Source organism: Furipterus horrens, unplaced genomic scaffold (genome assembly GCF_987537825.1).
Source record: "Furipterus horrens unplaced genomic scaffold, mFurHor1.1.pri manual_scaffold_10, whole genome shotgun sequence".
Lineage (NCBI taxonomy): Eukaryota > Metazoa > Chordata > Mammalia > Chiroptera > Furipteridae > Furipterus > Furipterus horrens.
This window is the reverse complement of record NW_028327180.1, coordinates 39,715,350-39,742,693: the sequence shown is the minus strand read 5'-3', so window position 1 is coordinate 39,742,693 and position 27,344 is coordinate 39,715,350. Positions and strand designations below refer to the sequence as shown.

The 27,344-nt window shown below is 45.4% G+C and overlaps 1 protein-coding gene across 3 annotated transcripts; it reads right to left on the bottom strand.

The window, feature by feature from the left end:
• Positions 1-848: 848 nt before the first annotated feature.
• Positions 849-27,344, bottom strand: CHAF1A (chromatin assembly factor 1 subunit A). Of its 3 annotated transcripts, none has more exons than XM_090289384.1 (15): positions 27,162-27,344; positions 24,700-24,750; positions 22,783-23,639; positions 16,535-16,591; positions 14,053-14,282; positions 13,735-13,795; positions 13,278-13,346; positions 10,369-10,595; positions 9,695-9,863; positions 9,436-9,516; positions 8,680-8,772; positions 7,258-7,510; positions 6,203-6,693; positions 1,861-1,957; positions 849-1,191 (listed from the first exon to the last, which is right to left on the bottom strand). In XM_090289384.1, the coding sequence occupies exons 1-15, from the start codon at positions 27,211-27,213 to the stop codon at positions 1,091-1,093; spliced, it is 2,889 nt and encodes a 962-aa protein (XP_090145510.1). In that variant the 5' UTR covers positions 27,214-27,344; the 3' UTR covers positions 849-1,090. The 3 variants fall into 3 exon arrangements, with proteins under 3 accessions (XP_090145510.1, XP_090145511.1, XP_090145512.1); XM_090289385.1 differs by having other exon boundaries at positions 9,436-9,513; XM_090289386.1 differs by lacking the exon at positions 16,535-16,591.

Genomic DNA, 27,344 nt, shown 5'->3' with positions numbered 1-27,344 from the left:
TAGGGCCCCTGAAGGAGGATCAGGGTATTGGTGGTAGCGGAAAACCTGAAGAGTCTTGGCCATCACACAGCAACAGGGTTGGGTTCCCATCTGGCTGTATCCAGTGATGTAAACTGTTCTGCCCGCTGATATGCCTGCTGGCTCTTCTCCCATGGGGACAGCAGGAACAAAAACAATTCAGTATGAGGGGTCGGCAGGACAGGAATAAAGGCTGGATGAAGTCTGTGAACTCTGCCAAAATCTCAGAGCCCTGAAGCCTTCAGCATGTGCTCAGACACCTCTGTGGAGCTATCACTGCCCCATATGGGGCTGTTCTAGGGTCTCAAAGACCAGCGCTCCAGCATCTTTACCTGGCTCCACTCAATTTCAACACTCCTGTGGTGTGCCTGGCCCAGAAGTCCATCTAGAAGCCAGGATTTAGATCTTCTAGGCCCTGCTCACCTCCCAAGGGGTTGGAGAGACTTATGGGCATGAATGAGCACCTGCTGAGAAGCTCCACCCAGAACTATGGCATTGGGGAGGCAGAGGATTTCACAAAGACAGGACAGCATTTCTGAAGTGTGGAAAGCTTGATACAAATGCTACAGTACCATGTGGGATATAAAGAATGGACACCTGACAGTGCAGCACAGGCTCAAGCCACAGGTGAAGGTACACACCCACTTCACAGAAACTATGTTGAAAAGATGACAGACATACCAGGTCAGGACTAGACAATAAGTTTATACACGTTTACGTCAGGTCCCGGTGCTAAGCTGCACGGGCAGGGCTCCAATTCATTTATAAGCATTTCATCATAGTGCCTGCTCAGGGTCTTTAGGGAAGTTAGGCATCCCCATACAGGCCAACATATTGCAATAATGCTTTATTAAAGGGCAGAATAATATGCAGCTTTGGAGGGGAAATTTTTACAAATATCAAAAAGAATGAATCAAGCATCCTATATACTTTCCAACCCTTGGTGGGGGAGTGGGTATGCAAAGCAGGACAAAGTGCTCTTTACACAGGAATCGTAGGACTTTCAAGTATCTGAGACGCATCTGAGAAAACCCTAACCATTCTACGTACACACATCAGCCAACTGGGGTACTCAGGAGAGGCCAAGTGAGCTGGAGGGTGTGGGGCTCTCACTGGTGTCCCTTCCCACAGGACTTCCGCCTCCAGGAGTGGTTCCACATGGGTCCTGGACGTCTGCAAGGCAAGAGAGGTAGGGGCTTTAGCTGGCTGTACCTGTGTCACTGGAGCCTAAAACAGCTCTGGGAGCCTTCTTGGGCTAAGACACCCCCATCCCAATCCAAATGTGGTTAGAGAAGGGGCATGGCTGTAGCCCTCAGGCCCCTTCCCCACTTTCTGGACAGATGTAGTCCCTCACAGCCCTCAGCCAGACCCTGTCTACTCTAGCCCACAGCAAGGAAGAGCCAAATCTGGGCCCAAAGCTCCATGGTGAAGGTAAGAAAACTGGGGACACTGAGGCCAGGTAGCTCCATCAAGGATCACTAGACTTCAGGCTCCCTGAGCCTGGTATCACTGCTGCCCTCCTTTTCCCTGGAAAGCACAATTCAGGGGCAACTCACTGGTGCCAAGACCCTGCCTTCTGGACTCTTTCTCTTTGACACCTCCCACCCACCCTTCACTTTGGCGGCAATCAACCTTTAGTTCTTTGGTTTCTTAAATGTAGCTTAGGAAACAAAGTCAGACCCTCCAGGTCTTGACTGGACTCAAGTGCTCACCCCCACCATGAGACCAGCCCACCCAGTGCATTTATGTTTATTATATAAAAGAAAGCCAGTGAAAAGTGCATGGGTGTGCGCTTTTCCCCCCAGCTGCCAGTCTGTGGGAGAACAACCCCGGACTCCTCACCAGCAACATCCGAGATGTCCATTATTACACAGTCGCCATCCTCTTCCTCCTCTTCCTCCGTGTCTGCCTGGAAGCCATCCAGGTCCCCAGCTCCTACCTGAACAGACAAGGGGGCATGGGCCGTCAGTATGGGCACTTCAGGGCAGACTAGACCCCTCCGACTACATGTGTCCACGCTCCTGACCTCCTTCCTCTACCTGTTTCAGCAACACAGTGACTGAAAGATTCCATTTGCTGGCCAATGACCAAAGGAAACCTTGGGGAGTTCCCTCCAATGAACTAATTCAAAGCTCTGAAAACTACCACCATATTTACCTTTAAAAAAATAATTTGCCCTAGCTGGTGTGTCTCAGTGGATTGAGCAATACTCTGAGACCCACAGGGTCGCCAGTTCGATTCCCAGTCAGGGCACGTGCCTGGGTTGCAGGCCAGGTCCCCAGCTGGGGTTGCGTGAGAGGCAACCACACATTTGATGTTTCTCTCCCTGTTTCTCCACCCCCTTCCCCTTGCTCTAAAAATAAATGAATAAAATATTTTTAAAAAATTTGTGAACTGTTTCGAATTAAAAGTCTGTGTTTCTGGTTTGGTTTGAAAGGAAAGTTGAGAAAGCACACACTTTCTCTACATTTATTATTTGAAATAAATGGCTGAGAGCTCAGCTGGTCAGTGCTTTCTGGGTCCTTTCTGCCTGATACTTGACAACTCTCAATTTATGCTTACACTGGTTTGGCACATGTGAGTACCATCCAATTAACTGGACAGAAGTCAAGACACACAGGGGAGAGTGGGGCTGGAATTTCCAAGATTCCTGGGCCATTTTTTCACTGGCATTCAGCAGAGGGGACAGAAAGACAAGGTGGAAAATAGCAGGACTGAGTTTAAACATTAACCATCCATACAAGTGCTCACTCTTTCTGTAAATGAACAAAGGGAACCGGCAGAGGAGGTAGAAAGAGACTTATTTCAACAGAGAGGCTACTTCTCAAAACACTTTGAAATTCCTCTGCTATAAAAATCTGTTTGCCTGGAAAATAAACAGCAGAGCAGCAAGATTTGCACATTGGATTCCTGGCCTGGCTGGCAGACTGGGCTCAAGTTTGCAGCAGCATCAGTTCCTGGTGTGTATGCTCCACACCCAGACTCCCTGGTGGCTGGAGGGTCGCTGAGACAGGTGCAGCCCCCAGAGTAAAAGCAGAAGTACCACTGTAGTATCTGAGGGTGATTTCTATCAACCTGTTCTAAAGAAGTGACTGAGAATAGCAGACAGTTCAGCTCTCAACTACGCAGATTTGGGGTGTTCGTTTGGATCTGTTAAGCAAAAGGAACAGACAGGTTTTTTCATAGCCTGCCCTGGTCATTGGACCCTCCAAACAGGAAACGTAAGTATACGGAAAACACCATCCATAACCCTCCACACGCAGGGCAAGTAATAAAATACAATAGGAATTTTGGGTGACACCCTGAGTCCATTGTGCTGAGCTGCCAGCAACTTATTGTAATGGGAAAGCTCAACACCCCACTGTCAGTGCTGCAGGCAGTGGATGCAGAGATGGAAAAGAGGAAACACGTTAAACACCTGGCAACTAACAAGAACTATGGCTGCGTAATAACTATTGTTTTAGTTTTGCTTTGATAATAGAATATATTTGACTGGAAAGTGGAAACACAGAATCTCTCCCTATTTTAAAATAAAACTGAGGTCCACAGATCTGAGTCACCTTGGTGCCACAGACATTTGGTGGCAGAGCTGGCTGGCATCTCAACCATCCACAAGTGCTCACTTTTTCTGTAATACCTTGTAAACTCAGGTTCATAATCATTTAAATAAAGATTTTAAAACATTCGCATTTACAATTTAGCTCCAACTACTTCCAAGGGTGCAGAAATACCAGTTAGCAGCTTTACCGAATTGTGGGAGGAAGTGTCCCACAGGCTCCTCCCGTCTCCCACTTTGTGTAGGTGCTGTGTGCTGGCAGGCCTTGCTTGTGCAGTCCCCCCGCCCAAGAGAGAACGGGAGTTTTGTTTGGGGGAGGAGGGTTGTCAGGTCTCATTTCCTGGACTCTCGTGCAACCCACAGTGGCTGTGCCTAAGGATTTTGGTCAGAAAGAGATAGATGGAAGTCAGGTGGGCTGGGTGTCCCTTTCCAGCTAAATGGGCTGTCTCCCCAGGAAGGCTTCAGTGACCCTTATCCTGCTGGCTGGTCACACATTATGAAAGGAGTGAGCGGGAGAGAGCAGGACTTGGCTACTGGACTAGGAAGTTACATAAGCTCAGGACTTTCTGCTGGAGACAAACCCCCACAACACAGATCTGTTTCTTCAGGCTGAACATAGTTCTGGGGACCCAGTGCTATCAAGCAGGGTGTTGCAGCTTGAGTGCTCCAAGGAGTAGGGGCGACGCTGACTGAACCGCTCCCAGAACATCACAAAGAGCCATTACCCACTGTGCGGGCCCATGTAATGGTCCCAAACCCTTCCCACAGGACTCCCTGAGAAGGAGCTTTGAAATGCAGACTTCTTTGAAATGCAGACTTCAGATCGCTACTACCTTTCGGAATCAGTTGTGGGGGCCAGCATACCCAGATCTCCTAAGGGTTTAACCCCCTTTCTGGGCAGTGCTTCTGCAAAAAGGAGCTGAGTCTGCCCCGACTGTACAGGGCTGCTGTCATGTGTACATCATTGGGTGACACAACTTGTTTCACTGACTCCCAGGCATACGCTTTCTCCCATATTTACCTCTCACCAGGGAGGGCACACCCTGGCTTCATGAATTCCTGGAGGCTCAATTAGAGAACAAAACTTCTTACCACCAATGAAATGCAGGTATTCACATAAATTGCCTGGGACAGTGCCTGGTGTGTAATGAGACAAAACCACCAATTTCCAGGTAGGAAAACATGGGTTATAAACATGAATGAGGATGATCACAAGGAAAGTGGAGCTCAGGAATACAGCTGTGCACCCACACAAGACCATGCAGGATTCCACACCACACCAATGAAACAGACAACTGCACAGAGGTGCCTTAGGAAGGGCTGATGGGGCAAAGGCCTCCGAATGCTGCTTGTGAGTTCACACAAAGGGTGTCTTCCAGCACCACCCATTTTAAAACCAGGGGTCCCCAGCTTGTTTAAACCAGAGCAGCCACACATGAGTTCCTTCTAAGACTATGTAACATTGAGATAAACCACTTAAAGGTCCTGTGTGGTTCAAACACCTACTAGATCTAATAAAGCCCATCACTTCGAGCTGAGGCCCAGGTAGACAAGTTTGTGGGTCTGGGGCCCCTGTCTCCTCACCCAGTGGGCTCCCCACAGCACCAAGCTGAATCCACAGGCAGGCAGACCTGTGCACACAAGGCACAGGGATGGGTTCTGGGGAGTAACAGTTGACATTGGAATGTTTGATGGTCCTTCTTGCTGTGTCAGTTTAAGGACTATGAAGGACAGACATCATCCCAGAAGCAACCTCTCTTGCCTCCTCGCCCTGATGATCACTTTATTTTCTAAGCCGCATAGTAACAACTGTCAGGAGAGCAGGGGGCCAGAGCGGGGAGTGAAAGAGGTGTATACCAACTCTCCTCCTCCATCACCACGGCTACAGCCTTCAGAGCACAGCTCCCAGAACAGCACCACGCTCTGGAAGGGGGCTCTGGATGTGAGCTCTTAACCCACCTTCGTCAAAAGCTGTGACTCCATAGATGTCAGCCTAAAGTGAGGACCCTACATTGAGGAGCCATCAAGCCGTGAAAAGACATGAAGGAACCATCAATGCATATAACTAAGTGAAAGCCCATTCTGAAAAACATACATACTGTGTGATTACAATGATGTGACAATCTGAGAGAGAAAACTACGGAGATATTAAAGGATCAGTGGTTGCCAGGGGTTAGGAGGGAGGGAGGATGGAATAGGCAGAACAAAAGATTTTTAGGGCAATTGAACTATTCTGAATGATACTGTACTGGTGGATACACATCATTACACATTTGTCCAAACCCATAAAATAGACACCAACAAGAGGGAACCCTAATGTCAACAATGAACTTTGGATGATAATGATGTGTCAGTGTGAATTCATCAACTCTTAAAAAGCATACTGCTCTGGTGGGGGATGTTGATGGTGGGAAGGCTGTGCGTGCGTGTGTGTGTGTGTGTGTGTGTGTGTTGGGGCGTAGGTAATATGGGAAATCTCTGTACCTTCCCCTTAATTTCGGACAATTTTGTTACCTCAATTTTGCTGTGAATATAAAACTGCTCTAAAAAATAAACTTTATTAAAAATAAAAAAGCCACTTTAGGGGCCTCTGCTCTACCCAGGCCCTCAAGCACCCCCATTGCTCACCTGCCCGTCATGCCTGCGCTTCTTCATGAACTGGGTGATGCACATGCTGCCCGCTGACTTCCTCTTCAGCGAGATGGGTGTCCCTTGGCTGGGCCCTGCGGCTGGGACACTGCCACTGTCCTCCCTGGTAGCCGAGGGCACCATGGTGACGTAACTCCACTGGCACGGTACAGGAAGGTGTTCCTGATCAAAGCTCTTCAGCACCTGTGGGTGGACGTACCAGCACATCCTGAAATCAGGCCTCTTCTCATACACTGAGTTCTCGGAAATAATCCGCTTGAGCCTGGCCTTGGAGGGGATGGAGTTGTCCTCACTGGTGGTAGGGGTCTGTGGGCGGGAAGAGCCAGGACTCGGAGGGCTGGCGGAGCTGTTCTCAGGACTGCCAGTGTCCTTGCTGAGCAGTCCTTGGCGGCAGCACTCTTGGAATTCCCGGATAATCACTTTGCTTCCATTCACATTCCCGTGCAACAGCGGGAGCAACTGGGCCAAGACTGGTGGGGAGAGGAGGGGATATGGGTGGGTGTCAGGCATAGGGAAAAAAGCAATGAACACTGGACATGGTACCTGAACCTGTCACCAAAATTGAGGGACATGATCAGCTTCAGGTGGCCTTTTAAGAGTAGATTTAAGATACATAAACTTGCTCCAGATGAGATTCTGGGAAGCCCAAACCTCACAAGGAAGATTCATTCAGATAAACTATCACGTCTGACTTTATGCACCTGTTTCCTTAGTAGTGGTCAGCGTACTCTCATTCTGAGTCACTGGTCCCCCCCTAGCTTTGAAGAGTGAGGAGGTACAGAGGTTAGGGATGTGAGAGACTCTGGACCTATTGATAAAATGGGCTAATTAAACTAGCTACCTTGTACTGCTATTGTGAATATCAGAGAAGGAACAGATGTGCCCAGCGAGTGCTGGCCTTTGTGATTTGTTGAAAGAACTTCCAAATTGTTAATCCACTCGCCTAAAGCCTGCCCTTGGCCCCGGAACAACCTGGGCTTCAGAGCAGGTGGGAGCCTGACCCTCTTCTGCCCCTGCCCCAAGCCAGCACTCACTGTGCTGGTCCCTCTTCTCTCTCTTGGAGACCTTGGGCGTCTGCTCCTCCTCGGAGGGGACTGTCTCTAGAAGGCACGCCGTGAACTGTTCTAGCACCTTCAGGTCGGCGCTGTCATCCTTATCTGCTGCCCAGATGCAGCCAATCTTCACGGGCTGGAGCACACGGAACCGCTTTCCCTTGGCTAAAAACTCATCCCATTCCTTGGCCTTCAGCTTCTGGCGGACTTTGTGGTTCTCGGGGTCAGCACATTCCTTGCAGGTGAGAGAGCAGACGCTTACTCAGGGTCCCCACTCCCCTCCACCCCAGGCACTGTTGTTCCAGCCTTGGGGGACACTGAAGGAGAGAGCATTTGGGGGCAGTTATTTGAAGAGTCAGGGCCAGGGCAGAAACAACATCTTCACGGTTCCCACCGTGTCCTAGTTGTCCTTTTTCTAACATTGCAGGAGATGAAGCATGCAGAGAGCTTTTCTAGATTGAATGATAATTGGCATTTTTGGTGTTTTAAAGGCATCTATCCTGTCTGGCTGTGACTGAGGAGTCAGAGGTATCTCTTAACACCACTCTCGATTTTCAGGTTAACATGTGATCCCTGAAGCTGTAGAAATCAACCTGAAATTGGATGCCCAGTACGGCCACAGGGCTAGGGCTCTGACACCAGACGATACCACTCTAAGACAGATATGCTTATGGGCCCAACAAGACACCAGCCTGCCTCATTGGTCGGAAATGTATACGGGACCCATTCCCATTAGCTCTTACTTTGAGAGACAAAGTCATTCCACAAGTTTATCGTACCTATCACTGTTTCCCCATGACTCAAATACCACAGTTGACAGGCCTTTGGAGCCCTAAAAATGGCTTAACCCAAAGTTCAACCATGTGGCAAAATTCAGAAAGTTGGTGGTGATGGTGGGCTAAACTTGAAGGGGAATTGGGGGAAATCTTCTGAAGAGATGAAATGTTCTGTGTTTTATTTCATGTGGTGGTTTCACAAATGTTGTCAATTAGTAAAACTTGTCAAACTGAATAATTAAAATCTGTATGTTTTGTTGTATGTTCATTATACTTCAGCTAAACAAATGCTAAAAAAAAAAAAAAAAAAAAAGAAATTTGTCAAGCTGACACATGAACCAGTCTCTCTCTGTCCCAGGTTTCTTCTTACTCCATCCTGCCACTGGGTATTTTCTCCCACCTTTGAATTCTCCCACCCTCCCAAACAAACTCCAGCACAGGCTCTAGCACTCCCACAAACAATCATACATTGAGGATCACTTTCATGGCTCTGAGGAGTGAGATGCATGTGTGATCGGCCATGGGTGGGCTGGGACCCATTGGCACTGTCTCCAGGTCAGCAGCCATCAAGTTCTGGCCCCAGACTGGGTGCTTCACCAACCAGCCACATCTCTACACACCCACTCACCTCAGTTACTCCCTCGTCCTCAGACAGGTACCCATGGGGCACAAAAAAACCATCATCCTCATCTTCATCGTCTCCTACTTCATCATCATCATCCTTAAGAAAAAAAAGTATGTTCATATATGGAAACAGAATACATGCTTCATTAAAAATTTAAATCTGTGGGCCCTGGCCAGGTAGCTCAGTTGGTTTAGTGTTGTCCCGATACACCAAGGTTACAGGTTCAATCCCCAGTCAGGGCACATAAAAGAACCAACCAACGAATGTATAAATAAGTAGAACAACAAACCGTTATTTCTTTCTATAAATAAATAAAAATAAATAAAATTTAAATCTGTGTATGTCTAAGGAAAAGAAAAAGCCATCTATTGCTCTGTTGTTCCTATGAACACCATGAGGATCAACCAAAACCCCATGCACTAATCCCATTGTACTGCAGTGGGAGGTCACAGCCAAGCAGAACACAAGTGACTGAAGTTACCCAGTAAGTCAAGAGGCAGTGATGGAGACCCAGGTGAACCAGGGAGCAGGTGTGCCCCATCCAGAAAGGGTGACTCTACAAGGTAACAACCCAATACTGCCAGGTGAATTAATGTTGCCAAATAAGGTGTTCCAAGAGAAGCTGGAAATCCAGATGTGAATCGTTACTGACATGATCAGACAACTCTTTAGGTGACAGAGAAACTACATGAGTGAATCCAGCCCAGGGGTGCTGTGGTCCTCTGGTGGAAGCCATAGTCATTCCAGGTCTGCACTCACCCCTTCACTGTGAGAGAGAGACTCTCCTGGCTCCTCCTCTTCCCACTCTTCATCACTGTCTACCTCATAGTCCAGGAGCTTCTGAGAAAACAGACACACAGTGCGTCATTGCCATCTCTCAGTGTTGAGAGGAAATGGCAGAGCAGAGAAGCTAGTATACTTACAGAATTAGAAACTAGTGTAAACAAAGACAAACTGAGAAGGAAAAGCTGAAAGACCAGTGTGCCTAGACCACTGGTACTTCTGCTTGCATGCTCACCCTGTCTTGGGCCCAGGGGTCCCTTGGATGGATGGCTGTTGTCCTCTTATTCCACGTCCCCCAATATGCTGGTCGGTGATTCTCAGAAAACTGTAAGAGCTTCATCCTGCCAAACTTCTTCCTTTCAGGAACACCATCTACTTTGCTACTCTCCACGATCACCACGTCACTGAAGGGTAAGACACTGCACTCAGTCACATGCCTCCCTGGGGACGCAATCACCCAGTCTTTCCAGAGAAGCAGGCCACCAACAGTCTACAAAGGCAGGTAACCATTAAGTAGCAGCACTACCTGCCCCTGCAGAAGGCTAAGAACATTAATTCCAGTGACATAAAGCAAGGAGGAGGGAGAAACAAAGAGTGCTGCCACACTGCTGCCCCATGGCACGTCTGTGAGCAGGGTCATGAAGGAAAAGTGAATCAGCAAGAACAGGGGAGCACTGTCCAGGGAGGCCAGCATGGAAATGGATCCCTCCCAGGAGAGACTGGGATGCAGGAATGGGCAGTCTGCACTCCAAAAGTACACTTCAGAGATTTCAGAGGCTCACAGGAAGGCAGAAGAGGGGTCAGATGAAGCACTGAAGCGAGGGCTGGAGACATGGGAGGGAGACGACCGGTCAGCAGCTAGGCCAACTGCATTCTGACTTCACCAGGATAGTCTCCCAGGATACTAACCTGTTTAAAAAGTCTGCATTCCGGTTAGAAACCACGGTGGGTCCAGACCTGAGGGGCTGCCTGCCTTTTAGATCTTTCAGGAAGGAGAAGTCGCCACTCTGTTGCTGCAGGAGCTGGTCTAACTGATCACAGAGGTCTTGGTCAAAAGTGATCCGACAACGAGGGGCCAGGACCATATTCTCTTTAATTTCAAAAGGGGCAAACTTCCCGCAAGAGCCGGCCAGGGTCTGAAATGGAGATAATACGTGATGGCACACCTGGCCAATGGATGCCACTCAGCAGAGGCATCCAGGGGTGTTAGTCAAAGGAGAGATGCCATGTGATGACATTAACACAGGTTTTGGAACAGGTAAAACTACAGGGACAGAGCAGTAATGGCCAGGGGCTGATGGGCAAAGGAGGGAACCGGCTACAAGGGAGCCATCAGGAGTGATGGGAACACTCTAGATCTTGATTACAGTAGTAGTCGTACGGTCTCACACGTTGTCAAAAGTCATTCAATGGTACTCTGGGAAATGGCAAATTTACTGTAAACTATAACTCAATGAATCTGACTTCTTTAAAGAAGAAAAAGAAAACAAGAAGACAGTGAGACCTGAGCTGTCAGGTGAGGAAACTGAGACCTGGAGAATGACCAGCTTACCAAGAGCCACACCTTTATGATACAAGATGACCTTCAACACAGGGTCGATTTCAACCCTGAAGGCAAACATGAACCTGAAACACTGGTGTCTGTGTCCTAAAAACCACCCACTATAAATTCTGGGAGGTCTGATTTCCCTGCTCAGGCTCCTTCAGCATTGTTAATGTCTGTGTCAGTGGATCTCAAAGCTGGCAGCACACGAGGGCATAGGAAGTCAGGATAATCCATGTCTATGAAGTTCGGGGTAAGAAAGCCAACCTTTCACATCAGCAAGAAAATAGCAGCTGAGGCCCATAGCCCTCATTGTGGCCCCACAACAAGTTCATCCAGTGACTGTCAGAAATCCTGATGCCCATACCAGGTCCATGGTGTTCTATGGGATGGGACCCAAGCCCCAATGTTCTTTAAAGTTCCCTGGTGATGCCTACATGCACTCAAGGCCAAGAACCAGCTGACTGTTCTCACTAACAAGCAGAGTGGGAACTCTGAGCATCCATATGGGAAAAGGGCCATGCCTCACACTATGAGCAAAGAGAATTCCAGTTAAGCTAAGGAACTAGACATAAAAAACAAAACCTAACCTAAACAAACAAAAACCTGAAAAACAATTAGAATGCATCTATAACCATATCCTAAGGCTTTCCAAGCAAAAGCCAAATGCCATAAAAAGAAATGTTGACATTAAAACAAAAAATTACTAGAAAAGACACAATACAAGTTAAAAGGCAAGTTAATAGACTGAAACTATTTGTGGTATATCTCACCAAGGATGAAAACCCTGGTTACTTAAATAACTCCTAGAGATCAGGACAGAAAGTCAATCCTGTAAAGAAATAAAATGACAAATAGTCCTGACTAGTGTGGTTCAGTGGGTTGAGTGTTGTCCCACAAACTGAAGTGTTGTGGGCCAGGTCCTCGGTTGGGGACATGTGAGAAGTGGCTGATCAATGTTTCTCTCTCACATCGATGTTTCTCTCCCTGTCTTTCTCCCTCTCTTCCCCTCTCTCTAAAAAAAAGTCAAACTCAAAAACTTGCTCAACTACACTAGACATCATGGAAAAATGTCAAGTGAAACAAGGATACCAATTTTTTACCCACCAGGTTGGCTAAGTTAAAAGAGAGCTATGACTATGGAAGAACAATCAGAGAGATGCAGGGCTGCTGGCTTAGAAGATGGAGGAAGGGACCCCATGCCAAGGAATGCAGGCACCTTCAGAAGATGAAAAAGACCAGGAGCCAGATTCTCCTCTGGAGTCTCTAGCAAGAAACACAGCCCTGTTAACACTTTGACTTTAGCCCAGTGAGACGTTTTTCAGACTTCTAATCCGCAGAACTGTGCAGTAATAAACTTGTGATGTTTAAGCTAAAAAAAAAAAAAAAAGTATCACATCTAGTGGTGGTGGCAGGTAGGGAAGATTTGTATTTTCATGTGTTTTGGGGAACATACAGCATTTCCCATTGGAAGGGCACTTGGACAGTAACTAATACAATTTCGCTGAGGTGTATACCCTTGGACCTAGCAGCAAGTCCAACTCCAGGTGGCCATCCTAAAGGCACCTGTGCAGAGAGGCGTGTCAGTGACATTCACGGTACCACTGATGGGGGAATCAATAGGTGAATGTTATCTATATACCATGATAACAACCACATTATGAAACAACAAAAAAGAATGAAGTAGACTCAAATATTCCAACCTGGCAAGAGTCCAAGTTACAGCAAACAAATCAGTAACATCATAAATTCAGAGCAATCCTGATTTATATTATGTATATAATTGCCCAAATATACAAACGATTCTAAATGCAGAAAGATATGGAAGGAAACCCTTGCAACAGAGATGGGTCACTTCTGGACCATAGAGTGAGAAGGGAAGGGAGGATCTGGGGTCTGCACAAGCAGATGCTACTTCAAAGGGTGACTGGGTGCCAGACTGGGGAAGAGGAACTCTGGGCCCTTGCTTTATGCTTAATCTTGCTTCCCATCTTGTGTGTAGAGGCCCAAGGATAAGGACTAGATTTTCTCTTCTATCTTCCCACACAGCTCCTCACACAAAACTGTTCATGAAGCAACCTCTAAACATGCAGCCTTTAGCAAATGTGCCACTTTTTGCCTTTTCAAGGACACAGCAAGAACCTCCAGGCTCTACCAGAAATAGAAGCTTCCTGTGCAAGTGGAAGCCCCTCTGGTCAGAAGATACCCTTTTATTTTTCCAAAGGAAGAGCACAACAGCAACAAAAAAGCAAGGCCAAAGAAAACCGCTGCTCACCTTAGGGGCCTGTGGAGTCTTTGGTTTCTGGAAGAATCTTGTGATTTCGGCTTTTTCTGCTTTAATGCGCTGTAATGTAATAGAAGATGTGAAAATGAAGAGAAATTGTGTTTGCAACACACGAAGGCCGCTAGAACTAAACCCCAAGCACCTTTAAATTGAAAGCATTATTCTGATGTTAATTTTTAAAACCCATCAACCCTCAACTGGGTACCAAACAATCTCAAGTGTCAAAAGGTGTTCTTGTGGGCAGAAGGTCTGTGGCATCAAACTAGCAGGCACATGACAGGCCAGCAGGACAAGCTACAGGAACATAGGTACACACATACGTGGAGCCACCGGACCTCTCATGACTTAGGGAACACTGAGCAGCAATAGGCAAAAATCCTGTTTATGATGATTCTAGGACCCATTTCTCAAACAGACTAAAATACAGAGTTTCAGGGAGGATGTCTACCTTTTCTTCTTCTCTCAACCGTTTCTCCTCTTCCTTTTTCCTCTTCTCCTCCAGCTTAGCCCTATAGGACATGAAATTTGGTTTCAGCCAACCAGAACCTGGTGCGAACAAACAAGGCCTGTGTTCCCAGACAAGAACCCGGAAGTCAGTTTGGAGTCTGTATAGGTGTCCCTGGAAGATAGAGGAGAGAGGAGAGGCAGGGAGGGCACCAGCGTTCTGGCTTCTTTTATCCCTTCCTCAGGGAAGATACAGAAAGAGAGGGAAGGAGGCAGTGGTCTTGCCCCAGAGTGCTCAGGCCACCCCGGGGAGGACACTCACTCCAGGGCCTCCTGCCGCTCCTTACGCCGCTCCTCCTTGAGCCGCTGCTTCTCTGCCTTCTCCTTTTCTTCTTTCTCCCTTTTCTCACGCCTCTCTTTCTCCTTCAGCTCTTTCTCTTCCTCCCTCTTTTTTCTGGCTTCTTCTTTGACCCGCTTGGCCTCCTCTTTCAGCTTCTTCTTTTCCTCTTTTTTGGCCCATAATTTCAGCTGCTTGTTCAAACGCTCCTTATCCTGCAGCCAAGAGACAATTCAACAGCTGTGTCTCCCACAGACCCCCTGGGAATGTCAGGTCAGCATCAAGGGCATAGTGAGTTCAAACAAAAAGGGAAAGAATGAGGGAAACGGTCCAGGAGAAGCCTGATGGTCAACATCCTTACATGGAAGCGATTTTTCTATCACATTTCCTTCTGTTGTGAGAATTAGCTATTATCACAGGACCTTGTGGGCCATTTAAAATAAGATTCACTTAAAATACCTTCTTTATACATGGAACAGAGTTAGCTTTTTACTTAATTACAAAAGGTTAAATACCCCTGGGCTGCCTATGCAGGCTGCCCACTGTTCTTTTGAGCTGTGTTTATTTAATCAGAAATCTGTGGTAAAATAAAGATAAACACAGGTCTTGCCTTCCTGTCTTTAAAACAAGAGCACTTTTGTTCCCATCCCCTTCAAAACCATACGAGAGGACAGGGTTTACTTTACTTCTTTTAAAATGGAAGATTAGATGAGGGAAGGACAGGAAACCTGATGAATAGTCTTAAAACAGCGGGAAACAGCTGAGAACGCATTAAAAAATAAAAGCAAAAAAATATGTTTAAATCTTTAAAACCATTTCTCAGAATCTGAAAAGAACGGTAGATGTGAAGAAAGGATGAAAAGTAATTTGTATTACTAAGGAGAAAACAGTTAGTGTCTTTGATATTTGTTAAAATGGTAACAATTTGTTTTAGCACATCAGTCCCTCATTCCAAAGAACTGGAGTGTGGCCTGGGGCACTGAGTTATTATAGAATCTTGAATTCATGTGGCTGGCCAGAAGGGCAGTAAGCCTCTAACACAGCACAGGGTAACTTTCAAGGACCATTACACCACCACTAAAGATAGTCTTCCCAAGGTGAGGAACCCAACAACTCCGTTTTTTGGTCTGGGTGTATGATTATGCCTCGTCTCTAGAGAACATTCTACCCTTTGCCCTGATAACCCTTTGGTTGCTTTAATAAAAGCCATAGAGGCGGGGTGGGCTGGGTGGGGGAGAGCAATGGGGGAAAAATGGGACAACAGTAATTGAAAAACCAAAAAAAAAAAAAAAGAAGCCATGGAGGCTATTAGAGATGTATGAATGTTTGCTTCTTGCCAAGTATCCTCAGAATCTTCACTTGACGCATAGGGTACTTAAGAAAGCCTTGGCTGGTGTGACTCAGTGAATTGAGCAACAGCCTGCAAACCAAAGGGTCACCGGGTTCTATTCCCAGTCAGGGCATATGCCTGGGTTGCAGGCCAGGTCCCCAGTAGGGGGTGTGTGAGAGGCAACCACACAATAATGTTTCTCTCCCTCTCTTTCTCCCTCCCTTCCCCTCTCTCTGAAAATAAATAAAATATAAACAAAAGAAAAAGAAAGAAAGAAAGAAAGAAAGAAAGAAAGAAAGAAAGAAAGAAAGAAAGAAAGAAAGAAAGAAAGAAAGAAAGAGTCTGGGCTGGATTGAGTAATAAGACTAGCAGCTCCCCACTGCTCAATAAAAAGACAGAAGGCTCTGGAAATCAAGGGTTGATCAGATAAATCAGGTCTCTTCAGCCATATTTGAGTCCAGTCTTCACTCCCACCCACATGTGGCCATTTCTAAAATCGCAAGGGAAAATGGGATAAAACTCTAAAGAAGTCATCAAGATGAGACCAACAAAAACTGAACACAGCCATAGGAAGGATGGCACTGGAAGCACTCAATGAACCCATAGATAGCTGTCATTGGTGCCCCTTCCATGAACTGGCATAGGAGGGGAGAAGCCCACTGGCCTTCTCTAGAAAAACATGGCATGTACTGCTGAGCAAAATGTGGTGATCCCTCAATACCACAATCCACAACTCGGCAGTGCACCACTAAATAATAATCACCCAACTGGAAGCGCCACCAAAATGCTACAGCACCTGGGAAGGAATGAAACTTAAATCTATTCATAGAAGCCTGGGATGCAAGGAAAGGGAGCAGGTCTGTATGTAGACAATTTTAAGCTTCAAAAGGATACAAGCTTATTATTAAGATAATAATAGCTTAGAAAAGGCTACATGAAAAGCCTTAGGCTTAAGCAAAGCTAAAAATGATGCAATCTATGATGCTCAGTTATATAAAATGAAGTAAGAGTCACAATGAGGGTCAGGATACGTTGGAAGAAATAAAAACTGGGCTGAGGGAAGTGCAAAGGAGTTAGCTTATATCTAATGCGAAAAGCACAGAAGGTTAATTTTCTATTTCAGGGAAAATGTCTTACTCTTTGTAGTTTCATCTTGTTCTTCTCAGCAGAACCTTTGACCAATTTCTTAGTTATCTGAAACGAAAGACACTTATCTTTAAACTTGGGCTGTTTCAGTCATTTAACACATTGCACAGTCCTTGAGGGGAGGAAAGAAGGGAACAAGTGATCCGCACTATTAAGAACTCCTTTGTGGCCCTGGCCAGGTAGGTCAATTGGTTACAGCATCGTCCTGATATGCCAGGGTTGCGGGTTCAATCCCCAGTCAGGGCACATACTGGAAGCAAACAATGAATGCATAAATAAGCGGAACAACAAATCAATGTTCTCTTTCTCTAAAAATCAAAAAAGAACTTCTTTGCAAGACAAGAAAAATGAAAACCTTTCCAGGTAGCCAGTTTCTACCATATAGAACCAAAATGTCTCAGCAGGGTCATACACTCCAATGACATACACATGTGTGCCTCTGGGGATGAGAGGGGAAATGGGGGAGGGGCCGATGACACAAATGAATGACAGGGGCCAAGCGCAAGAAAGTCATGGCAAGCTTGAAAATAAAAGCAATGCAGATGACACGGAATGGTATGATTTACAGCCAACTAGAGATGATGAGTCCTGGCCAAAGAGGATGGCACTCTTACTGGCAATTCCCAAGAGGGAATTGTCAATTTTATGTGAATTTTGTAGTAATATCTACAAACTAACACAATGTCACCCTGGCTGGGTAGTTCAGTTGGTTGGAGCATTGTCCTGGTGGGCCAAGGTTGCGGGTTGAACCCCAGTCGTGGCATATACAGGAGTCAACCAGTGAATGCATAAATGGGTGGAACAGCAAGTCAGTGTTTCTCCCTCACTTCCCCTCTCTAAAATCAATAATGAAAAAAATAGCATCCTGGCTGGTGTGGCTCAGTGGATTGAACACCAGCCTGCAAACTGAAAAGTAGCTGGTTACATTCCCATTCAGGGCATGTGCCTGGGTTGCAGGCCAAGTCCCGGGCTGGGACACATGCAAAAAGCAACCAATCAACGTCTCTTCCACACATGGATGTTTCTCTCCCTCTCCCTCCTTTCTTCCCTGCTTTCTAAAACTAAATAAATAAATAAAATCTTAAAAAAAAAAAAAAAAATCTAAGGGGGTTGTTAAGGAAAAAATATTAATAAAAACTAACACTATGTGAATCAAATAAGTTTATGGGTTGGATTCCCAAGGGTCCCCAATCTGTGCTCTCTGCCTGGTGCAGTTCTGCTTTTTAAAATACAAAGTAAATGCTCAAGAATAAAAGATCTATTTGCCAGAGGAGACAATCTGATCTAGAACCCCTATGTTCTAGAGTATAATATTCTCTATCACCCTGTTTCAAACTGAGCATGGTGACAAAAACTTCCCAAGACACACGACTGAATTCATGCACCATGCTGGCCAAATGGTCCCAGATCAAAATATGAACAGGAGTTTAGACTATGACCTAAACGCTCTCCAGGGCAGGGAGTCCTGACAACCAAACCATTAGGCTGAAGAGCAGTGGAGAGAGTTGACTTGGACAGGTAGCCAAAAAATGAGACTGATGTGGAACTGCAAGACCAAAGGTCCATTTCTCTTAAGATGGCCTAACATATTCACAAAACTATGGAACTATGATTTCTCTGCTCAGGGAAGCCTCTGCCCTATGACCTTTTAAAAGAATAAAACAGATCAATAATCTCAAGAAGACAGCCTTCTTATTTGGCATACCAAGTTCTTTCTGGATTCAGTCTTCCTACAGGAAAGGGTTGAGCAGTCATCTGAAAGCCATGTGTTGGCAGGAGCTCAAATGTCACTGAGACTGTGCCCGAGTGAGCATGTGCCAACAGAAATGCCAGTTACCAAAGCCATCTCCAAGAGCTTAAGAAGAAGCATCTGCCTCTTCAGAATCCACTTTGCCTGTCAAGTCTGTGGGCTTCCCCCGCTGCCCCCACAGTAAAGGATTTAACAGCAGAAATTTTAAGTTGCTCTATCACTGTCCTTTGTGTTCAAAGATTATAGTGAATGTGATTTCCAGATTCCTATATAAGAGTATTTGGTGGTGGTGCTAGGGGGACACACATTTAGTCTTTTTCATACTTGTGGAATTTCAGCTGCAGAATCTAGTGCCTTTTACATTGCTTCTCCTTTGCTGTGAGTAGTCTGGGAATACTAGAGTTAACGAACGTGACTATCAGGAGCCTCCTTATGATATCCAACAACCTTATTAGCAATTACAAGTTAATACAAACCCAGTACCTCTACCCTGGCCGGGTAGCTGCCTTGGTTAGAGCTCCGTCCCAATACTGCTAAGGCTGTAGGTTCAATCCCTGGTCAGAACTCATATAAGGATCAACCAATGAATGCATAAATAAGTGGAACAACGAATAGATGTTTCTCTCTCTTGCTCTATAATAAATAAAATAAATAAACAAAATAAAACTCAGTATCTCTACTGCTTTACTAGACATCTGGGAGGACCTTATTGGTCTGATATAATTTTATCTTCATGACATGGCACAAATACTTATAGCACCCTCTCTCAAAATGATGCCCCACATATTTTATCTAACTGGAACACAGCTGCCAAGAACAAGAACCAGGATCCCTGAAACAATACCAACTACATCCAGTCAAGGCAGATTTAACTGTGTCTGCACACTAAAATTCCTATATTTTATTCAGGAGCATCCTCTCAGAGCCTGTTTACTCTGGAGATCTAATTTCTAAGCTCAAAGCAGACAAGTAGCAGCAAATGACACGAGAATAGGCTGGTATGGATGGACTAAGAAAGAGCAGCTAAAAACCTAACCACAGAAGAGAGAAGACAGAGGGGGAAAGACGCACCTAAATTGGTCGTCATAGTTGAGTGCAAACGGGGAAAAATTATCTAATGGGAACCTGCAAAACTACTGACTGAACAGCCCCCAAAAACAAGTAGAAAGAAATTCATTACAATTACTGTTCTGTCAAGGCCAAGAACTAGATAGCAGAAACATCCATCAATGAGGCTGACTTTGTGAAATACAGTATATCCACACCATAGGCAGTTAAAAAGATACCTCTTCCCAGCCCAATATAAAAAATGAGGCATCTTCCACTGAAAAAGAAACAAATTTACAGTATATGCTCACATAACAAAATGATACTGTGTATTCCTAAGTGATCTCTCATATACGCCAAATGGAAGATAATAATGACAACTGGGGGGAGAAAAAGGAGGCCAAAAGGGAGTGTCATGTTTTAATAATTTTAAAAAAATCCTCACCTGAAGATTTAAAAAAAAGTATTCTAAAAAGATTTTACTTACTTATTTTTAGAGAGCGGAGAAGGGAGGGAGAAAGAGGGAGAAAAACATCAATTGGTTGCCTCTCCTACGCCCCCAGCTGGGGACCTAGCCCACAACCCAAGCATGCGCCCTGAGTGGGAATCCAAACAGCAACATTTCAGTTTGCAAGTCCAGGGCTCAGTCCACTGAGCCATACCAGCCAGGGCTGTTTTCTGATTTTAGAGAAGGAAGGAAAGAAGGGATGGGGAGAGGGAGAGAGGGAAAGAGAGAGAGAGAAACATTGATGGGCTATCTTCCATATGCGCACCCTGGCCGAAAATCAAACCCTCAACCTTTTGGTGTACAAGATGATGCATCAACCAACTGAGTCACCCAGCCAGGACAAGAATTTTTTTTAACGTGAAGAACTTAATACTTGTAAAATTAATATGATATAGGAAAAAATTCCAGCAATCTGGGCTCATTTGTATAGAAGCAAGGAAGAGATTCCAGTAACACAACTGTACTGGCATTTTCTTTTGTGGAGTAATTTGTATATCTCTTTGGTTTGCAGGCCGGCACTCAGTCCACTGAGCCACACCAGCCAGGGCTAATTTGTAAATCTCATTGCCAACACACTTGGGAAATGGTTCTAGCCAAAAAAATCCTAATGTTAAATAGAAAGGAAACTCTTTAGTAGTCAGAAAACTGGGATTATCTAAAAAAGGTGTTCTAAACTACTGTTTTTCAAAGCGAGTGTCTAGATCTCTGGGAATGGACAGCAGGACCTGCATTTTAACAAGCTTCCCAAAGAAAACAAAACCTCCAAAACAACAACACACAAAATAGAGCAGAGTTCCCAAATGCAGAGGTACCAGCTCCAGGATTAACAGTGCAGTAAAAACCACATACATTACATGGTAATATGATGCAATCTAAGCTTCCAGTGAGTGCCTGCCTGGAAAAGGATGTGAACAGGAAATGGAGAAACAGAAGTGTTCTCCACATAACAGGGATCAGGAAAATCTCAAGATGCCAAAGCAGGGAAAGCTGTTTGAGTTGTGTACTAACCACTAAAGGCACAAGCAAGTCAGGAAATCCAGTACCCCCAAAGGGTAAGGGATAAACTAGAAAGCTGTGTGTGTATATGTGTGTGGTTGGAAGCGGTCTTCAGCTCTGCTCTCAGGAAGTCCTGCCATCACAGCATCCAGATGCTCCTCATAATCACTCCATTTCACTTCCATGCCTTTGGTGTCACCTAACGTCAGGGGATTCAACTTCCACTCTTGCAATGGACAGACCGACAGGCTCCAGGGCATCCTGAGCCTTCACCACTTGCAGTGTGAATTATTTGCTAAGCTGTGATAACAATGCCTTCTAAGGCATTTCAAAACTCCAAGCCTGTGTTCAGAATAAGACCTAGCATCTGAGAGGCAGGATTCCCTAAATTGAGCAAACTTGGTTCCTTTGCTCAGCTGTCTCAGAGCCATCTGGGCCAGTGGACAGAAGAAGTAAAACTGTTTCATGACAATGCCCAACTATGTGACCTCCCAATTCTCAGGCTTGGCTATGGGAACAAAAAATATACTTAATGAAGCTATTAAGAATGGAAACATGTGTAATGTTCTATTCTCCAGGCTAACTTGCTGTGACACATCATGTGACAGTAGTTCAATAAAGGATTAGCAGCAGACTGGAAGGATTTCAACCACCTAGATGGAACAAACAATATAGATTAGAGCAAGGGGGACTCAACTCGGATTCTGAGAGTGTGAGTAACAGCTCAGGGGAAGTTAAAAAATATTTATCTGTCTGCCATACCGAGAAACTTAGAAGAAAGATTGCTCCACTCTTGATTGATATGTTGTGAACCTACAGAGAAAGCTATTTCCTCCTTTCTCCTATATTCAAGAGATGAAAAATAAGAAATGGAATCAGCCCTGGCAGGGTAGCTCCGGTGGTTAGATCATCGCCCCAATACACCAAGGTTGTGGGTTCAGTCCCTGGTCAGGGCACATATAGGAGGAAACCAATGGATGCATGAATGGGTGGAACAAAACTGATGCTCTCTAAATAAATACATACATAAATAAATAAATAAGAAATGGAATCATCTAGGAAAATAATTAATTCTTTAGAGATCAAAGTTCACAAAGTAATCAAGGTTGGTGGTTTATGGTCAAATTAAACAGGTAGAAATTGAATGATCCACCCCAGGATCCAATTTTATATATATGTATGATGAACAAACAAAAGTTCTATAAAACAAAACAAACAAACAAACAAAAAACAGTTAGACACACTTTGGAATTCTTAACTGATTTTACCAGTTTTATCCATAAGACCTTAAGGATAGGTGAGAACAGTGACATTTGCAGTTGTGCTGATCAGAAACCAGTAACAAAGTCATCCTTCTTGGGTCCTTAAAATTGGTGCCAGCTTTTCCTTTCTTCTGTTCCTATTGCTTTGAGTGAGTTTTAAAGATAGGTGGCCATGTTGACAAAAGCTGACTCTACAGAATTCCTCATTTTAGTCTTCCTGCTGTCTTGGGGTCTCTTCCCCAATGCTGACTCTTTACCACCAACACCCTTACAAATCTGTGTTATAACAGGAAGAAGAAATGGAGGGAGCTGAAGCTAAAGCCTGACAGAGAGGGTTACAGTTGCCTGCTTATGGCCACCATTTCCTAAAATGGCTAAATTGACCAGACCACTAGGTGTGAACGACAAAGGCTACCAAAATGGCCTGGACATACTGGTGATTAAACCAGCCACCAACACTCCTCAATGTATGGTACACATCACTGAATACCTCTAATGGTCTTCAATATTGGGGGAAAAAAAATCAAAATTCTTCATCAGAAGTTGCAAGACCTAGTTTGTTGTCCCACTCACTCAACCACTAGCCACCTGAAGGACACTGTGTCCCCGTGTGAAAAGGGGCCGGACTATAAGTGCCATCAGCACTGACATGCTGGAATTTGGGGAAGATACTCACTCTGCGGACAGGTGTGGAGGTGGGGAAGGGACTAGGACTTTGCTGATTTTCAGAAGCAGACCACCCCTCAGGTGAGCTGGTAGGAGAGGAAGAGCTCAGAGACGAATGGCTGAGGACAGAGTCGTCTTCGGGGCCAGACTCCAGCATCTCACTCTCAGAGGGCATACCTTGGTCCAGAGAGGTTGCTGGAGACTTGGTTCCAGGTTTTAGACCCAGGATATCCTGTAAGACCACCACAGGCACCTTCCTTTTGAACAAGATGTCCCCAGCTTCACTCCAACCATACTGGTCCTTCTCTGAGCACATTCTTGGGCCATCTGTCAACATGGGGCAGCTCTGAGGCGCTTTCTGCCTGTCTCCACTCCTCTCTGTGCCCCCTGAGCCAGCACCCTCCTCCTCTGTTTTGTACGGCATGCCTATAAGAGTCTCCTCAGGAAATGCCAGCTCGTCCTGCTGATTAACCTTCGGCAGCACCCTCTCATCTTCGGCTTCTTCTCTGACCCCATTCACAGCCTCCTCCAAGGAAGGACGGGCTGCAGAATTTCGTTTACTGTAGGCCGCAATGTCGTTTGGTTGGTCACTCGAGTCCTCTGTCAAATCGATGACTATGCCTTTGCCAATACTAGTTTTGACTCTACTTCTTAAAAAGTTATCTAAGGGACCCCTTTCACTGACAAGTTTTGGCTTAAAATCTATGTCAGAACCCATGTGAAAGTTGTTCTCCAAGTTGTCCAAAGAGGTTTCTACATCGGGGCCTTGACTTTGTATGGTAGCACTTGGAGAGCTTCTTGTGTTGTCTGACCCATCCTTGGTTTTCTCCTTTGGGGCAAGATTCAGGCGCTTGAAGGGCAGACGAGCTGAAATGAAGAGAGGAGGCCATCTTTATAGTGAAAGTGTGAAGAGTGACAATTGATCACTTCAACATTCCACAGACTAAAAAATGATCAACGTTTGCCCTGGCCAGGTGGCTCAGTTGATTGGAGTGTCATCCCGTACACCATTGACTGTGGGTCTGATTCCCGGTAAGGGCACATACCTAGGTTTCAGGTTCAATCCCTGGTCAGGGTGTGAATGGAAGGCAACTAATTGACATCTTTCTCACATCAATGTTTCTCCCTCTCTCTCCCTCCCTTCCTCTCTAAAAATTAATAAGCATATGCTCAGGTGAGGATTTTTAAAAATTAAAAAAATAAATCACATTTACTGGGCTTGGGGGTGGGATTTTCATACTTTATAAAGCAATCATGCCCTTGGGTCCTATGGTTTGCCCCTAATCCTTTAACCTCAAGAGACTGTTGCCCTTAATATAATTCCTACCACCACCAAACTTGCTATCAGTCATCACATAAGAAGGCAAACTGCTACAGGGGAGAACTAGATACCAAGCTTTAAAAACCATGTTTTTAATACAATCCAGCCACTAATCTGGCCTCATTGTAAATACACTCCCTTCTCATACAAAAGGATTTGGGACATTTATCTTCCTATGCAACAATGGTTCAACTGGGGCAGATGTGCCCACTAAAGAACATCTAGCAATGTCTGGAGACATTATTGGTTGTCACAACTTGAGGGAAGAGGCAAGAGATGCTGCTAAATTCTCTATAATATATAGGTAGGCCCCCCAACCCAGAAAAATTACAAAATGTCAATAGTAGTGAAATAGAGAAAGGCTTCTATAAAGGCAGTACTACCTCTGGATTTGCTCCTGGGAACCTAGGGAAATAGTAGTGTAATAAAATGAGTTCCCAGGCTTCCAAATGTAAAGTGCAACTGTTTTTCTCCCCTCCAGTCCCCTTGATACTTCTAAGGACTCCAACAGAAGATCTCTGCTCAAGGGAAATTAAAAATATAATTGAGGAGACAATGAAGGATATAAATTAGGAACAAATATTTAACCCATTCCCAGAAAGTTACCTTGTATTAACTTCTTTACTGGAAAAGCTGGTCTGTCTTTGCAATCCATTGCTGTGAATAAAAGTGTCAAAGGGTAAGTTCTTAAATGCTAGAGATAATGAAGGAGTAAATATATAAGTAGCATTTATCATGTACAAAGTGGTTGTCCAGTGGGAGTGACTTTGTCACCCTCACCCCAGGGAGTTGGCAATGTCTTCGGACACTTTTGGTTGTCATGACTTGGGGAAAGGGTGCTACTCGCATCTAGTGGGCAGAAGACAGGGATACTGCTAATATCCTACAATGCACAGGATGGCCCACCACGACCAAGAATTATCTGGCCCAGAATGTTAACATGTTAAGAAATCCTGCCCTGGACACTGTCACACCTTGGTTTATTTTCCTTGTGGCATTTATTGCTCTGAAACTTATGTTGTTTTTTATGTCTCCTGTGACGACAAGGACACTTGTCTTACACTGTACCTAGAGGGTCTGGCACGTAGGGGGAAATCAAATAATACAGTAACAGCAACAATGAATAGGGGAATGAGTAAAACTAGAGATGAAAGAAAACACTGTATCACCGATGTCACCATTAATAGAGTCTCAAAACATCTACCTTCAATCAACCAGTTCTATAAAGTTAGAGTAGGGTTTATTTTCCTTTTAAATAGTTTATGATGGTAATACAACTTAAGCATTTTGAGCTTGCCAGCCAGGAGGAACTGAAGCATTGTCAAAGAATAAGGAAAATGTTTTCCTGCACCAAAAAAATGTCTTAAGCACCTAGTAATATCAAAGCTGATGCAGAAATGACCACAAGTAAATATCTTTAAACTCATACCTGCCAGAAGAGGTAGCTTGAAAAAAATTTAGTTGATTTTGGGCAATCTACGTATGTTTTGTAAAAGATACATACAAGTAAATACTTTTTAAAAGTAGACCCGGGCTTTCTGAAAAACTCAGCTGTCCACAGATGAAACTGCCTTCCCCTCTTCCAAGCTTGGAACATAAGCTACCCAGAAAGCTCATACTTCCTTTTTACCCATTTCAAGACAATATCATTCTCAAGTTTTCAGTTACCAAAAACATGGATTTCCACCCATCCCTACCCTCAACTGAATGATACACAATCAATCTTTAGTCACTTAAATTTATCTTTAGGACAATAACAAGGATTTATTGGTGTGGTCCCAAGCCACCAGCTTTGATGCAAGTGGAACATAAGTGACCTGGACCCAGAAGCACCCTTAGGTCAACCTAAAAAGGTAACCCCACCCAGGAATATGGACTATTCAAAAGAACACACATGATTAACACACACTTGTGTTAAATTTACCACTGTTCTTTATTCTGATATTACATCCCTCCTAGCTTTATTTGGTGTTAAAATATCCTTTCCTTTTAATTATAGTATGGTCATAGCATGTGATTTTTTAAAATTTTAATTAAACATCCCTACTGGGTCAAATGACTGTCCATGACAATCAGTCCACTTAACTTTACTTATGTGAATTTTACTTTGTAAAAACCCCAAATCTGGAAACCATTCCAGCAGCGATTCTGCCCCTCAGGGGCCCTTGTCAATATCTAGATACATCTGGTTGTCACAACCTGGGAAGAGAGGTTTCTATTGGCATCTAATGGGTGGAGACTAGGGATGCTGCTTGACACCCACCCTAAAGTGCACAAGAGGGCCCCAAATGTCAATAGTGCTACGTTTGAGAAACCCTTAATTAGTCTAATTAGTGTTCCTACCAATCTTTAATTCAGTCAATTAACACATACCTATCTGGCACCTACCATTGACAAGCATTGTCCCATGTGTTTGGGATAAAATAGGAGTCAAGCAGGGCTGAGAGCAGAATAGTTTTCCTTGGTTCACCACCCTATTTTTACGAGGCATGCTAGGTGATAGCAACCGCCATCCCAAGACACAGGGAGGAGAAAGACAGATCTCCACTTTGTATATTCGACAGGATCAAGAATCCGGGAGTCCCAGCTTCCTGATAATACCCACCATCCAGATCTCGTACCTGGGCTTGCTCTGACCTGCAGACGCAGCTGTTCTTGTCCCCGAGCCCATGTGACCCAGGGTCTCAGTTTCCCCACCCATCAGAGGGTCGCTGTAGGATCCAACTTGCTCAGGGGACACAAAAGCAACCTCCAGAGCCGGCCCTTTCGCCTCTCTGGGTCTCAATTTCCCCTCCTGGCCACATTGACCCATCGCCGCAGAGGCCCCTGAAAGAACGAACTTAACGGTAAAAGCACAGTGGGGGGAAATGGTCGCAGCCACAATAACGTCGAGGGCGCCCTTAGCGTCGCAAAGCCCTTTCTCGGGATTGTAACGATCCTACAAACCAAACACCACGCTCAGAGAGGCAGCCCGCGGCCGGGAGGCCCATCTGCCCCCAACCACTGCCTCGGCCCAGACAGGCCGCTCGCCGCGCCCCCACTACCTCTCCGCGCGGGACCGAACCGACCTGTGGCCGCTCCACTGGCGCCCGGCGCCCCGCACTCCGGATCCTCCAGCATCGTTCCGGCGGCGGCTCTAGGTTCTCTCGGGCGGCGGAGGCGCGGGCTACGGTCCGGCGGCCGCTATTGCTCGCCCTCCCGCCCGCGCCGCTGTTGCCACGGCCGCCGCGCTCGTATTTGGCGGGAACCGC

Excerpts from the sequence above, each read along its gene's own strand:
- CHAF1A (XM_090289384.1), bottom strand. The coding sequence starts at position 27,213 with ATGCTGGAGGATCCGGAGTGCGGGGCGCCGGGCGCCAGTGGAGCGGCC. Across the intron at positions 7,511-8,679 it reads AGGACGAGGGAGTAACTGAG|GAATGTGCTGACCCCGAGAA; the intron begins GTGAGTGGGTGT and ends CTCACCTGCAAG. Across the intron at positions 1,958-6,202 it reads AGCGCAGGCATGACGGGCAG|GTAGGAGCTGGGGACCTGGA; the intron begins GTGAGCAATGGG and ends TTGTCTGTTCAG.